This window comes from Galeopterus variegatus, unplaced genomic scaffold, assembly GCF_000696425.1.
Source record: "Galeopterus variegatus unplaced genomic scaffold, G_variegatus-3.0.2 Scaffold743, whole genome shotgun sequence".
Classification (NCBI taxonomy): domain Eukaryota; kingdom Metazoa; phylum Chordata; class Mammalia; order Dermoptera; family Cynocephalidae; genus Galeopterus; species Galeopterus variegatus.
In genome coordinates, this window is record NW_007726854.1 from 125042 (window position 1) to 142300 (window position 17259).

The 17259-nt window shown below is 34.4% G+C and overlaps 1 protein-coding gene across 2 annotated transcripts in view; it reads right to left on the reverse strand.

Moving 5' to 3' along the window:
- PIK3R4 (phosphoinositide-3-kinase, regulatory subunit 4) overlaps positions 1–17259 on the reverse strand; it is an 83274-nt gene that overhangs the window by 52931 nt on the left and 13084 nt on the right. For both annotated transcript variants that reach the window (XM_008571994.1, XM_008571995.1), the window contains exons 4-7: positions 15185–15767; positions 12030–12164; positions 10059–10280; positions 4735–4908 (exon numbers count right to left, since the gene is read on the reverse strand). In XM_008571994.1, the coding sequence (XP_008570216.1) occupies positions 4735–4908; positions 10059–10280; positions 12030–12164; positions 15185–15767 (1114 nt within the window). The remainder of the gene's footprint in view (positions 1–4734; positions 4909–10058; positions 10281–12029; positions 12165–15184; positions 15768–17259) is intronic.

Here is a 17259-nt window from a genome sequence, read left to right on the forward strand (position 1 = left end):
AGGGTTGCGATCCGTTGCCGGACATGGAAAAAGACAAAAGACAAAAAAAAAAAAAAAATACAAAGGATTATAAGAGACTATTATGAACAATTATACACCAACAATTAGATAATCTAGAAGAAATGGAAAATTCCTATAAACATACAACGTACCAAGACTGAATCATGAGGAAACAAAATCTGAACAGACAAATTAGAAGGCAACTGAATCAGAAATTGAAAACGTCCCAACAAAAAAAAAGCCTAAGGCTTTACTGGTGAATTTTACCAAATGTTTAAGAAAGAATTAATGCCAGTCCTTCTCAAACTCTCCCAAAATATTGAAGAGGAGAAAAAGACTTCAAAATTCATCTTACAAGGCCATTATTACCCTACAACCAAAGCTAGAACAGGACACAACAAAGAAAGAAAATTACAGGCCAAAATCCTGATGAACACAGGTGTAAAAATCCCTACTCTCATTTCTTTTTTTTTTTTTTTGTCTTTTTTGTCTTTTTCCGTGTCTGGCAATGGATCGCAACCCTCAGTGTTGTCCCCGTACCGGACCGGGGACCGGCAACGGGATTGCAACCCTCGGTGTTGCTCCCGCGCCTCGCTCAGCCAGTGAGCGGGAACCGGTCTGCATGTGGGATCCGAACCCTCGGGCGGGAACGCCGCCGCGTTTCACAAGCGGCGCACTTATCCAGTGCGCCACCGGGCCGGCCCCCTACTCTCATCATTTCTATTCAACATAGTACTGGAATTCCTAGTCAGAGCAATTAGTGAAGAAAAAGAAATGAAAAGTATCCAGATTGGAAAGGAAAAAGTTAAACTGTCTCTGTTTGTAGATGACATGATCTTATATATACAAAACCTTAAAGACTCCACCAAAAACCCATTAGTACTAATAAACAAATTCAGTAAACTTGCAGAATACAAAGTGAATATGCAAAAATCAATTATGTTTCTATACACTAACAATTAACTATCTGAAAATAAATTAAAGAACAATCCCATTTACAATAGCATCTAAGAGAATGAAATGCTTAGAAATAAATTTGATCAAGGAGGTAAAAGATCTGTGCACCAAAAACTATAAAACACTGATGAAAAAAGTGAAAAAGACACAAATAGATATAAAGATATCCCGTGTTCATGGGTTGGAAGAATTGATATTGTTAAAATATCCATACTACCCAAAGCATTGTACAGACTCAATACAATCCCTATCATAATTCTAACGACATTTTTCACAGAAATAGAAAAAACAATCCTAAAATACATATGAAAACACAAAGACTGGGAATAGCCTAAGAGATCTTGAGCAAAAAGAACCAAACTAGAGGAATCATACTTCCTGATTTCAAAAAATACTACAAAACTGTAGTAATTAAGTACTGGCATAAAATCAGACATACATATAGACCAATGGAACAAACAGAGCCCAGAAATAAACCCATCAAATTACGATCAACGTGATCTTGGACAAAGATACGAAGAATACACATTGGGGAAAGGACAGTCTCTTCAATAAATGGTGTTTGGAAAACTAGATATCCACTCGCAGACGAATGACATTGAACCTTATCTCACCCCGTGTACAAAAATCTACTCAAAATATATTGAACACATAAGGGCTGGCCCATTGCTCACTTGGGAGAGTGTGGTGCTGATAACACCAAAGCCACAGGTTCAAATCCCTATATAGGGATGGCCGGTTAGCTCACTTGGGAGAGCGTGGTGCTGACAATACCAAGTCAAGGGTTAAGATATCCTTACCAGTCTTCTGTTTAAAAAAAAAAAAAAAAAAAAAACACTTAAATGAAAGACCTGAAACTGTAAAATTACAAAAATAAAACATAGGGGGAAAGCTTCTTGGCATTGGTCCAGGTAATGATTTTTTGGATATGGCCCCAAAAGCACAGGCAATAAAGCGAAAACAGACAAATAGGACTGCTTTAAACTAAAAAGCTTCTGCACAGCAAAGGAAACAATCAAGAGTGAAGATGCAACCTACAGAATGGGAAAAAATATCTGCAAACCATATACTTGATAAGGGTTAAAATCCAAAGTATATAAGAAATTCAAATGAGCAAAGGACTGGAATAGACATTTCTCAGAAAAAGACATAGAAATGGCCAAAAAGTATACCAAAAAATGCTCAATGTCACTAAACCAACAAAATGCAAATCAAACCAACAATGAGATATCATCTCACACCTGTCAGGATGGCTATTATCAAAAAAAAAAAAAAAAAAAAAAAGTACTGGCAAAGATGTGGAGAAAAGAGAGCCCTGGCACACTGTTGGTGGGAATGTAAATTAGCATGGGTTGAGCATTCCTAATCTGGAAATCCAAAAATATGCTCCAAATCCAAAACTTTTTGAGCACTAACATGATGCTCCCCCCCAAAAAAAAGCTCATTGAAGCATTTCGAATTTTGGATTTTTGGTTAGGGATGCTCAACCAATATGCCTTCCAAAATCTGAAACATTTCTGATCCCAAGCATTTTGGATAAAGGATACTCAACCTATATAGCCATTATGGAAAACAGCATGGAGTTTCCTCAAAAATTAAAAAAGGAACTACTTATGATCTAGCAATCTCACTTCTAGGTATATATCCAAAGGAAATGAGATCAGTATATTGAAGAGATATCTGCACTCCCATGTTCACTGCAGCATTATTCACAATAGCCAAGAAATGAAATCAACACTAAGTGTCCATTGACTGATGAATGGATAAAGAAAATGTGGTATATACATACAACGAAATACTATTTGGCCTTAAAAATGAAGGAAATCCTGTCATTTGCAACATATATGAATCTGGAGGACATTATGCTAAGTGAAATAAGCCAAGGACAGAAAAACAAATACTGTATGATCTGATTTATATGTGGAATCTAAAAAACTTGAACTCAGAAGCAAAGATTAGAATGGTGCTTGCCAGGAGCTGGGTTAGGGGTGGAGTGAAATAGGGAGATATTGGTCAAAGGGTGCAAAGTATCAGTTAGACAAGATGAATAAGTCCTGGAGTCTATTGTACAATATGGTCACTATAGGTAATAATGTACTGTATACTTGAAAATCGCTAAGAGCATAGATCTTAAGTGTTCTCACCACAAAAAAAAATGATAATTATGTGAGATGATGAGTATGTTAATTAGCTTCACTGTGGTAATCATTTCATAAAGTATACATATATCAACACATCACGTTGTACACCATAAATATACAAAATGTTTATCTGTCAATTATACCTCAGTAAAGCTGAGGGAAAAAGAATCACTACAACAGATTACACATAGTTTGGAGACAGAACGACAGATATATAGTTTATCATTTGTTTTAAATAAGCAGGTGTTTCTAAGTTACACCTACTGAAAAGTACAAAAGATTTTTACTTTTAAATAATTGAGAATGCCAATAAATAATTATTTATTTGGTTTTTCTCAGCAAGGCTTTTTTTTTAATCCACAGTTGGTACCAAATTCAGTTCTAATGAATCCCTCAAAGTTCAGCACTCTGTAGCTTATGTGAAAAATCAAAAACATTTCCATGTAATGCAGATTCTTATCATGACTGTGTTCCCAATACTCAATCATTCTACTAAATTTCCAATTATTTTTAACAGAATCATCAAAAATTCAAACCAAATTAAAATTACAAACTAAAAGAACAATTCTAGATATTAGAGTGCAAAGTAAGAAAACTATATATGCTTTAATTTTCCACAAATTTCGGGGCTGACAAGTTAGCTCAGTTGATAGAGCATGGTATTATAACACTAAGTTTAAGGGTTCAGACCCTCATACCAGCCAGCCACTAAAAAAAAATTTTTTTTCATGAATGTTTTAAAAAGCTTTATTCGTGCCTACGAATATTCCAGAATTTTTATTTCTACTATCTACCATCTAGTTTCTCAAAAATCAAAATAAATAATAACTCCATTCTCTTTTCTTCTCTGAGGATTACCTCAAGGAAAATCTCTTATTGAAGTCTAACCAATTTTGACTATTTATTAATTTTCCTTGGCAGAGAATTTAAGAGCAATTAAGTACTTTATCTAAAAAAGCAATTTTCTAAGATTTTATGTCCTTTCAGTACACACAACTCTTACATTGCTTCCTTTCTGAAAATGACATGGTAAGACAAAAAGTTACAGATATTCTTAATTATAAAATCTGCTATATTTGTTTGCTCTTATTACTAATTTTAAAAGTTTGAGGGAAATAGATGAGTGCTGAAAAGGTCAAATAATTAATTTCTTTCATTGGTTCATAAAATCACTAACATTAGTAACTTCAATGCTATGAATTTTTAACTGGCAATCAATGCAATCACAGATGTCATAGACAATATTTCACATACAATTTTCAATTTGACTAGTGGCCAAGTGTCCAAAAATAGGTTTAATCATCAGGTTTAATCTTCAGAATAGTCAACTCTTTACCTACATCAGGTTACAAAACAAACAAACAAAGAACACATTGATTTTTTCAAGGGTCACAAAGACTTAACAGATGAAAACAAGCAATATTTCCCAACCTGGGCTAGAAGACCAAATGAGTCTGCTTGTGTCTCTCTCACATATATACAAGCATGCATACATGCATGTGCACACATGCATACACATGCAACCAATAGCAGGTATGATAAAGTTGCAATTCTTCCTCTATATTACCTAGAAATACTAGAAAGTTCTTCCCACACTCTAATTTTCCCATTCTAATTTTGAGAAACAGACACTTACCAATGTCACTGGCAAATTCGTAGACATGGGGTTTTTGTAGCAGCCCTAACTGACACATACAAGTAAGGGCATTAAGAGCTTTCACAATAACAAATTCCTCAGCATCACTAAGACCTTGTTGCAGCAAGGGCTTGAGAATTGAGGAGCTCTGCCAGCCAACATAGGCAGCAACACCTGAAAATGAGAAGCAACATTACATGATAATTCAGTACCTGAAATGTATCATTAAGTATCATTAAGTAAAACAATAAAATTAATCAAAAGCCTAACATATTGAACAATAATCCAGGAAAAAATACTGCACTTCCCACTCAGTATAATAAATGAAAAAAGACCTGCACCAAAGTAAGTCATCAAGGAATTCTAGGACATAACAGAAAAGCAAAGATCCTAAGAACTTACCAAAAAAAGTCTCCAAAAAAAATACATATTTTATGGGCCAGCCCGGTGGCGCACTGCTACAGTGCGCCGCTTGGGAGCGCGGCGGCGCTCCCGCCGAGGGTTCGGATCCCACATACAGACCGGTTCCCGCTCACTGGCTGAGCGAGGCGCGGGTGCGACACTGAGGGTTGCGATCCCGTTGCCGGTCCCGGTCCGGTATGGGCGCGACACTGAGGGTTGCGATCCGTTGTCGGACACGAAAAAAGACAAAAAGGAAAAAAAAAAAACATTTTATATACTTTTATATATATATATATATGTGTGTCTCCTAAAAAGGAAGAAGAATCAAGACTGGCACCAATGACCTTCAGAAACAAAAGAGGTTAGAAGACAACAGAGTAAGATCTTCAAAGTTATGGAAGAAATTATACACCCAAAGTGTTGATTAAATAAGAAAACAAAAATAAGTCTTTTCAAGACATACAAGGACTGTAGAGGTTTACCTCTCATTCAACCCTTTCTAAGAAAATTTCTTGAGGATGTACTCCAGCAAAATAAAGAGAAAGATGCAGAATATACAAAGTAGTAGATTGAACCTAAGAATTCGTGGGGAAAAAAACTACAGCAAGCAAAGATCTACAAATCAGTCACTCTAAATTAGAACTAAAGGTAAATAAGTTTCAAGACTGTTATCAAGAAGAAAAATGGAATAGATTCCAAGCAACAAATAAAATTGATAAGAAAAAAGCTAGATATCAAAGACATGGCAAAGAGGATATATTACTTTTCTCTTTAAAAGAAAAATGGGCTGGCTGGTTAGCTCAGGTGGTTAAAATGTGATATTATAACACCAAGGGCAAAGGTTTGGATCCCTGTACCAGCCAGTAGCCAAAAAAAAGGAAAACGAAGGAATCTAAAATGCCAGGACAAGCAAAAAGTTGTTCATGACAGTCACAGTCTAAATATGAAATATTTAAAATGTGCAATGTATTTAGTTATTGCAAGAAGTAAGTAAAATCCATTGACCTTGCTATAAACATCCTCAAGTGGTCAGGGGATCATGTAATTGGGACTGCGGTGAAGGAAATATAATTATAGCACACTACTTGGCTCTACAGTCAGTAAAATTCATATATTCATAATCATGTAAATTTTGTTTTGAACCATCAGAATCAGTCTATACACAAAAGGCTTTATTATGATTATAAAACAATGTAAATATTGTCAACCATGACAATAAAATTGTTAGTGAGAATTCTGAATTCTCAACCAAAAACCAAGGAGAAAGGTGGAGAGAAAGAAAATTTGCACTACTAATCTTATAGTGAAAATCAGAGTGAAAGGTAGAGCAACAGCAAATAGGGCTAATTACTTAAAGTTATAAAAACAACAAACTAAAAACTAAAGCTCTGAAAACAGTGATCATCTTAAAAACTGAGAAGGGATGAAGGATCAAGCATGGTATGAGTGAATTAAATCTTCATCTGGCATAGAAAAAACTGGAGAGATAAAGTCTAAATAAAGCTGATCATTCTAAACATAGTAATACAAAAATATTGTTTAGAGATATGGTGGTAATCACCCAAAGACACTAAACCAAAAACACAAACCTGAGTAACAGCTTTTGGAAATTCCAACTATTGCTTTTCATATATTACTTTATAAATTTTGAATAAATTTTAAATAATTTCCAAAAGCATATCTCCCTAAGGTTAAAAAATAATCTTAGAATTGTATTCTTTAATAAAAGGAAAAATACTATCTAAAATTCCGGTGGATATTTAGGAACTTTACAAACTAAAATGTACTATGAGCTAAAATAGCTAAAAATATTTTGTAAATGAAGAGTGACATCTAAGAACATACTACCAGATACTAAAGCTGATTAAAAATATATAATAATATAAATATAATATGGCCATGAATACAAGAATACAGAAATCAATGGAACAGACTAGATACAGAAACCTGAGCCATACGGAATCATGCAGCAGATAAAGAAAGCTACACAAATCAATGGGAAATAAATGAAATGTTTAATAAATAATGATGAGAAAATTGGCTATATTTCTGTAAACAAAAAAACCTATTTCACCTTATACCACAGCCCAAAATAAAGACTAACTAAAAAGTTAAGTGTGAAAAATAGGGCATTGAAAAGAGAAGAAACCAAGCACACAACAGATGATTAACCTAATTTGGGAATGGGAAAAAACTTTAAGTAAAAAAGTAAAAACAAAAAAAATCACAAAGATCAAACAAATTGACTACATAAAAATTGTTTAAAAAAATAAAAAACAAAAACCATGTTAAAAAACAAACTGAGAAAAGTACCTGCCCTCAAAATGATTAAAAAATTAATGTTCTTTGTGTATATATAAAAGGCCCATAAAAAACCAAGTATATATAACTCCATCAGAAAAAGTGGGCCAAAATAATGAATAAAAAAATTCATAGAATAAGAAATATGAATGAGTAATCAACACGAGTTTTTCAACCTGATAGTTAAGCAGCAAATCAGTATACACAAAAACAAGTTATCATTTTACTCTTCCAACTGCCAAAGACTTAAGTAAAACCTATTCCATGCTGGAAGAGTGTGCAGCACTTATGCAGATAGGAATGGAAAATATATAATATTTTTGAAAAACTTATAAGTGTATCGTTTTAAAAATATAAACATATTCTTTAACCCAATAATTTAAAGTTTACACCTCAAGCTGGGCAGTTAGCTCAGTTGTTAGAGGGTAGTACTGTAAACACCAAGGTCTAGGGTTCAATTTCTATTCCAGTCAGCCAAAAAAAAAAAAAAATGTTTTACTTCTACCTTGAGAAAATAATCAGAAACAATTACTTAAGTACACATTTTATATATTAAACAAATACATGAAAGAATGTCTGTATAGTATATGGTGGAAAAATAAGAAAATAACTTTTTTTCTTTTTAATAATTTTTTAAATTGAAATACAAAGAACTATGGTTTTTATAGTAAGTACTATAGGAAGTTTCCCAACTCAAGGTTTTTACAATTCATATTCATAAGTGTCATTCATAAATGAACAGTAAAGATAATTATTTTATTCTGTTGTGACAATCATTATTTAAATATGAAAATAACTTAAATATTCAAAAGAAGAGTTAAATTTTGGTAAAACTACATAATGGAATAATTTAGATTTATTAAGTTACAGTTTCAAAGAATTTTTAATGACATGAGGAAATGCTTAGAATATGTCACTAGAAAAAAGCTTAAGAATAAGATTAGGCTGAGGGCCTCAGCCACGCTCCCCCCACCCCTTGCAACCAGGCCAGCCCTGCCCCCCACCTGTTTCCCTACTTCCCTCCTACCTGCCCCCCCACTGCTCCTCAACATCTTTGAATGTAAAATAATAATAATAATAAATTAAGTAAAGAAAAAAAGAATAAGATTAAGAAGTAATATAATATATTTACAGCACTTATGTGCCAAGCACTGTTACATATGTCTATTCATTCTATCTTCTCAAAAGAATCAATGAAAAGAGAACTAATATAAAGATATGTTCCAAAACACAAATAAATTGACCAATAGATGGGGGAAGTTCTAAGAACCACCTTTTCATGAGAAAAGAAATAAAAAATAAGATTATTTGGAAAACAAAGAGAGCAAGGAGGACAAAAGGATGTGAGAAAGTATACTGTACTCAGGAACCAAGTTAGATGGAGTCCAAGATCCAAGACTGAAATACATCAACAAACTAATGCAAAAATAAAAAACAAACTAAAGATGTCTGAAAAGAGGAGGAACAGTAATTTCCAGTAACAAAGCAGGAACCTTATAGCAATTAACTTTCCTACATTACTGGAAACCAAAACTTAAAACCTTACAACTTTCTGCTACCTCATAAGAAAGTTTGGATACCAGCCAAGCTTTCCAATGTGTAGAATAGTCTTCAAACCTTTTGGATTAACAGACAAGCTGTCAGAATCATGTGGGAAATTATATAAAAAGGGTTAGTGGGGAATCATAATAACATGAATTTAGCATACAATATTTCATGACTGACCAAATTTAAAATTGAAAAGATCAGTACATTCAGGACGAAAGGGGCTCAGTTATTATTCAAAACAGAAAAATCCGCCAGCCACCAAAAAAAAAAAAAAGAAAAAAGAAAAATATTAAATCCTATATCAAATGTGACTTAACTCACTCAAAATAAGGTCTACTTCATTTATTTACAATTTTGGATCTAAGTATAATAGGAGTCATACAGATAAAATACAAAATGTCTGTTTTCTTTAGATAAATCTGAAAATCAAAAATTGCAAAATGAAAGAGCAAAAAAACCTGCTTAATTTTTCACAAGTCTTCAGTTTCCACAGAGCAAAGCCTGTATGTTTTCATTTCTTTCCAGTTAGACTGATTTTCAACAATAATTATATTTTAACTGTTATTTTCTGATTCTAAAAATGATGCATGTTCACCGTAGAAAATCTGACAGAAAATACAAAGAAAACAATCATCTACTTTTGCAGCCCCAAAGATAACCACTATTAATGTTAGTATATTCCAGCCTTTTTTTTTTTTATAAACATACATAATTTCTGTTATTACCTTTACACAACTGGGATCATACTTTAAGTAGATTTATCACCTACTTTAGTCACTTTAACAATATTTCATGGTACCTTCCCAGGTCATTATTCTTTTAAAACAGTTTTTAATGACATTTGGTATTCCTTCATATGGATATATACCACAGGTTAATTAACCAACCTCTTGATCAGCTAAAATACTTACATCATCCAAAAACAATACGGAGACAAAAATACTAGGAACTCATTTTGTTATTAATGAAATTTGGTAGTATCACCACCTATACTTCAGATTGCATGGAAGCACTTGCTTAAGAGGATAATTTAAAATCTTAAAGATGAATTTAAAAACAGACAAAAAACATACCAACTATACTATCAAAAAAAGCTCCACGTAGATGCCAATCATTCTTATCATTTAGGAAAGTGATCATGTGGGACAACAAAACATCGTTGGCTTTCTGACGTCCAAAAAATACACACAGCCGTGTTATTCCATTTTCCATTAAGGTTTGTTTCACGATATTTTCAGGGTCACTTAGCAAAGTGACAACTTTCTGTTGGACCATTTCATGTAAGGCTTGGAGCTCTTAAAAAACAAAATAAATAAAGATAGGATCAATTTTTTCCCAACATATATAGACACAGTCTTCTTTTTTTACTCTACAGAGGAATAGAATGATTACAGAAGCCACCACAGAAATAATCAGTTTTTCCACTATTCAAAACTCTGAAGAATGGGAAACTGAAATATAAACTGAAGAATATCATACTAAGCGGATGCCACAAGCATGGCTACTATCTCACTAATTAAACAGTGCCATTTATGAGCTCAAGGAGAAAATTACAGGTAAGCACCAGAGAGAAGATCATACTGACCCATTAAGATCAACTTAATCAAGGACATACTGGGGAGGTTCAGGACATAATATGATGGTACTGAGCAATACTTTTAGAAAGCCGTTTTAAGGGTCAGTTTGTTATATTTTCAAAAGCCAGAAAATACACTGCAAGTTCTGTCCAGGCTTTACATGATTTTTGGCCACTGTTGCCTTCTCTAATTTGATCTCCTACTCACCCTTCCCTTTTTATTCGTCTATTTTCTTAGTTGTTGTTTTTCCCTTACTAAAATGTAAGCTCAAGAGTAGACATTGTTTCTGTCTTATTCACCACCGTATCCCGAGTGCTTAGAGCAGGTTTATAATTGCCTGATGCAGCACTTACATTTAACAATATCTGTTGACTAAATGAACAGGGCAGTGGCCACTCCTGGTCCAGCTACTGTCAAGAGAAAAGGTGGCCAGTCTGATATGCAAAATTATATGCTCACATTAAGAAAACCTTTAGATTAACTCCCCCCAAAATTTAACACCTAACTCCATTATCTAAAAAGGTCCAATTACATGGTTGTAAAATGCAGGACAGTATTATTTTCCAAGCAATTCCATGAAAAAAGCTAGGATTTCCTTTCTGACACATTCTCCTGTAAATTCAAAATTATTCCATTGTATTCAACTCCAGGTAATATATGCTGTCTAAAAATGGTGCCATTCTAACAGTAAGTTGTCTATAGCATAAAAATCTGAAAACTAGAATTCTCTAGTTTTCTTCAATGAGAAACATCTTGGAACAGGTTAAGTGTATTATTACTTCCAAATCTTTCATGCAACAAACATTAACTAAAAACCTATTCAGAATTATACAGATGTTAAGAAACCTAAGACAGGGATTTTGACCTCAATATTTTTGACATCTGTTCTTTCATGGTAAAAAGGGTGAGTTTTGATACAAAAATCACAGATAGTATGAAATAAACACAGTTTATGACTGAAAATACTCAATATACTCACAAAAGGAGAAAAGGTTAAGATTTTTACTTATGGTGTTTCTTTTTCTTTTTTTTTTTGTCTTTTTCGTGACCGGTAAGGGGATAGCAACCCTTGGTGTGGCGTCGCCCGCACCGGCCACTTCCGTATAGGATCCGAACCCTCGGCGGGAGCGCCGCTGCGCTCCCAGTGCTGCACTCTCCCGAGTGCACCACGGGGCCGGTCCCTTTTTCTTCTTTTATGAGAATTATATAATTCAGCTAGTTTTACTGTTCACTAAAATCAGTTCTGGCTGAAAAACATTTGAGTTTAGTACCCATGGTGACAAGCTAATCATTTTCCAGCTAGGTAGCAGTGTATGAAGATAGAACAATCAGACACCAGGAACCCTTCCTATCTATGTATCTGGTATTCCATCATCTTACATGGAAACTACAAATGATAGTTTTTACAAGTTAGCATTAGCAATTCATTCTAAATAATAGGAAATTTGGAAAAGAAAAGTATACAACCTGTGTCATAATTTCCATTTGGATGTGTAACTTCATCTATTTCTTCACTATTGGGGTCATTTTCCATATTGAGATTTTTTAACTGTACTAATTCCAGGAATCTCAGAGCTGTTTCTGCCAGCAGAGCTATGTTTTCTATAAAATAAACAAGGAGAATATTTATAATAATTATAATCTTATGTAATGCTTATAACTTTTCCTCCCTCTTTATACATATAAGCAATAACCATAAAACTAAGGAGAAAAGCAGGACTTTTCAATTTGGCACTTACCCCAATCAAATTTTAGTGACTAATCTCCTAATCTTTAACTATCTCCAAAATGCCCGTTTAAATAACGAAATAAACTATGCAAGATATTTATTAGACTAGTATAGAAACATTCACACTAAAATAACTAAAATAACAGATCAAGCTGGGCTTTGGAATCAGACAGACCTGGACTCAAATCTTGACCCTGCCACTTACTAGTTGGTGTCAGCTTCTTCAAACATAAATGAGGAGTCACAGCTATGTCAAAGAGCCATTACCAAACGGAATCAACCATTGTTAGACTACAAGTGATACTCTGAAGTTCTTAGTGAACTAAAGTGTGAGACTGTTTGCCACACTTCTGTAATTGTCTACATTCTCCTTTCTCTTTCTGATAATCTATTACTAAGACTGTTTGACACTCCTCACCACTGCAAATTATCTACTTCTAATTTCTGCTGTCACACTTGCTATCAATTATACCTGCTCTTTGCTGATACTTTCTTCTTCCTTCCATTTTTATTTACTCCTGTGTCTGTATACTTCTTTGCTTCCTACTTCTGTGCTTCTTAACATATGACCATAACCAGCCAAAGAGTGCTGTCTTCCTTCTTGGTAGTGAATAGCACTGAATATGAAGTCTAACTACCTTAAACTTAAAACTTACAAAACAATTTTTCCTTGCTTTTTAACAACCCTGAAATCGAAATGTACCTTACAAGTAGTTGAGAACTTTGAGTCTATCAAATATAGTGGTTCCTTTCATCTTCGTGTCCCATTCCCCACCCTTGCCAGGTTGGACATTGCTCTGCTTAGAACGAAAGCTAAGTAAGCAAGATGTTAATACCCTCTAATTCCTGCTCACCTTAAACATGGGAGAATTCTGGGCCATCTACTGATAACAAGCCAAAATTCTAGATGAATATCCCTACTTTAATGAGTATATCTTTATCAGGAAAAGTCCCTTACTTTCCTGGGCACCTTTAAAGTCTGAGTACATCTATGTTTATTTCTCCATTTAAGTCCATAAACCACAGCACACTTAAAGGTCACTTTACAAAAGAACAAATGTATACCAGCATCTCTAAGACAAAGAATACCATAAAGGGGAAAAAAAAGTTGATGTAAAAATTTTTTTTTGCAGCTAGCCGGTAAGGGGATTCAAACCCTTGACCTTGGTGTTATCAATACCATGCTCTATCTAACCAAGTTTTAAATTTTTATAATTACTGACATGTGTGGTTTAATTATACTTTACCATACTAGTTCAAACAGACTTCTAGCTCTATTAAAAAATTCCGCTTTATCATGTCCTGGGCCATGAAGAAAGGACACCGCAAAGTACTGGCAATGACACTGGGTTATCACGGATTCTCATCATCAAGACCCAGAAGACAAAACAAAAGCAAAACTACTTCAAAATCAAGGTCTAGAGCAGCAGCTCTGGGAAATTAGACCAGATACATTTGGGTCACGTTATTTAGCCTCTCCTAACTTCAACTTCCTATAAAATGAAGGTAATATAACATCTATTGCTCATAGTTGTTGCAAGAACTAGTTGCAAGACCTCACAACTAACCCTTGCAACAACCTTGAGAAGTAGATGCCCTGACACACAGTGGGTTTTTCAATAAATAGTAGCTATTATTTTTATGCTATGGCTATGAGTACATATTAACATTTTGGATATCAATATGTTAGTATGGCGCCTACACATTAATAAGACACCTACACACCAGAACTTTACCTATTTAACAGAATTTAGAGCACACTAAGATAGACTGGGTCAGAACTAAGATCATGAAACTCTGGTAAAGAAAGATACAGCTTGTTTTTAAAACCTATAAGCTTTTCTTTTCTTTTACTTGATTTTATCTGGTTCACTTATTTATATTTACCAAGTGAATTATAAATGTTTATCATACAGTTATGGAAACCAGAAACCACAAATAAATAAACAGGCAGAGAGACAAGTATAAATAAAAATATATGTATGGGGGAAAAAACTCCCAACGACCACCAATCACTTTGTAGATGTGCCTAGGAATAAGGCCAGAGTCCAAAACCCATTTTTCACATGTTCCCATTTTTCACATTAAAATAATGACAAGAAAATCATAAAATAAATGAACTAAGCAACTTTCTTTCTGAGAAGTGATGATGTCATCACTACATACGTGCTATGCACTATTTACAAAGACTTCAAAATAGAATCCCTGATTTCCATCTATATTATAAAGTATGGAATTATATAAATGTTTCAATGGCATTTTCCATGCAAAAATAAGCATTCGGAATTAATTTGGGGAGTTAAAACATGAATCTGTATCACCTGATTTTTATGAGTGAGAAATACAAGAAAAACAGGTAGGTGTATATAACACACATACCTCATCACAAAGAAACCACACACCCTAAGCTCTATAGTAACTAAAAGAAGGGCCTTAAAATTCAGTAAGTTACTATCCTAGGTTCTTTCTACACCAAATTACCCAGCAAAATTGAACTTTTTCAACAGTAATAGACTGTTGTATGCTAAAACTAACAGCCAAATGAGCATATTTGTTCAGAGAAACTTTATAAAAGCCTAAAGACACTAGATCAGAAGAACATATTTATAAACATTAGTCTTATTCCAAGCTAAATACAGTACTCCCAGTAAAATCACAAGATTCTATATTATATACTTTTTCACTTCATAGTTCTGATCACTTCAAAGATGAGAGAAAACACAAAAGTTGAGTCCCAGGAACCCATTATCTATGAATATTACTAAAATGTACACAAATAGTTCAAAGACCAAAGTCCACATCTGGTATTCTGAAAGAAATCAGAAAATGAGAGGTATTATAGTCAGTAACTTAAAAAATATCAGTGCCTATTACTTGAACATTAAACTCTTACCAGCATAGGCTAGTCTAACAATAGTAGCATCATCTTGGGCTAAGTGGGCTATGCCTGGCAGAATATATTCCGGATAGATATTGATATCATTGCGAGGAACCTCTTTGACAAGAGCAAGAACTTTGGTCAACGTCCTCAAGGCTTCAGCTCTCACTCTAGGAACAGAGTCACTGCTGAAATGCAAAAGATATGGTGTAATACGATCCAAAAGGATTTCTACACTTAATCTTGGGGCCAAATGGAGAATAAGTTCCAAAGCAGCAAGTTTGGAATCACAGTATTTAAGGGTCTGTAGGCAGGATGTTATAACAGACACCAAGATAACCAGCCCATTTTCCTTAGGCTCTCCTTCTGCTTTTTCCAGCAGATCATGTCCACAGAGATTGTGAATAATGTTGCCCAAATCCTTCCGTATAACCAGAATACGCTCATCTGCAGAGAGAAATGTTTCCTTGGCAAACTGAGCCATGTAGGGCTGAAGGAAAGTATAAAATATTTCAGGAAAGGCATTGCCACGCTGCTGTTTTAAGTAATCTTCTGCCTCTAAACGTTTATCTGGTTCGCGATGAATCATCTGAGTTACCTGTATCAAGGGAAGAAAGAGTGTAAAAATAGACTTGAGAACAGCAAATTAAACCAGATGAAAGCTACAAGGGCAATTTATGCATGTGACTTAAAGGATTTTTTAGATAATTCTGACTATTCTCAATCCTTGCCCGACAAACTATTTTCAGAACCTGATTACTAAGTAATATGTGACTCTACTATTATCCCAGAAAGCTGCAGGAAATTACATATTAATGTATTATAGATGGCCCTTACACATAGAAAGGAGGTTATACCCTATTCAGAACTCCCCATTTATTAAGACAGGGGAATAATACTCATATATTGCTGCCCACAATGCAAGGATTCCTAAACTTTTTTGAGGAGGAGAAACCACTGAGAATCTGAAAAAAGGAATGGATATTCTCCAGACAAAAATGTATACACACAATTTTTGTATACAAAATTACATACAGTTCTGGAAGGAACCACAGAACCCCTAAAATCCATTTACATATGCCAGGTGAAGAGTTCTGGTTTAGAGCCTTATTGCCACAAGTCTAAAAGAATACATGGTTTAAGTGCAGCTTTGGAATATAGTCAAAAGGGGAAGGAGTAGCTTAAACTTTTCCAGCATACAAGAGATGAAATTCTGCAAAGACTAGAAATGACATATGTAATTTGAATTTATCCTGTTTCCTAGTACTGTAAGGAAATAAAAATGTTTTCAATATACAGAATACAGTTTAATCTTTTCTGGACACTCACAGTTTATCAGTCATTGTTTATAAAGTATATAATAAATAAAATATCATAAAGATGTATCTAATTATTTGAGCTTTCCGTTTATATTCTTTATAAGAGCCTACCATTGAACTCTGGAGAATCAAATGTACTATAAGGAAAAGTGACCTAATAGAATTACTTTTACATTTGAATTAAGCCTTAAAGATTAAATAAGTTCACTCCTTTCGCTGTTAAGAAAATCTAAGCCCAAAGACATGAAGTTACTTAGCCAAGACAAATCAGTTTGCCATATTCAAAGACAGAAGAGGCAGGCACGCCAGCTCCCAATCCACTGCACTGTTCACTGAACATGAGCTACCTCTGAAGCATCTTATTTTTAATATTCACCATTTTTAAGAGAAATTATAATTTATTATATATTTCCCTACTTTATTAAAGAATATTCTAAATATACCATAATCTGTTCCACAACTCAGCATCAACATCACAAGCATCAGTTACCATATCACTGACTTTAAAAAGATGCCCTCGGGCCGGCCCGGTGGCGCACTGCTACACTGCGCCGCTTGGGAGCGTGGCGGCGCTCCCGCCGAGGGTTCGGATCCCACGTACAGACCGGCCGCTCACTGGCTGAGCGAGGTGCGGGCGCAACACCGAGGATTGCGATCCCGTTGCCGGTCCCGGTCCGGTCCGGGCGCGACACTGAGGGTTGCGATCCGTTGCCGGTCACGAAAAAAAAAAACAAAAAAGGAGAAAAAAAAAAAAAAAAAAAAAAAACCCCC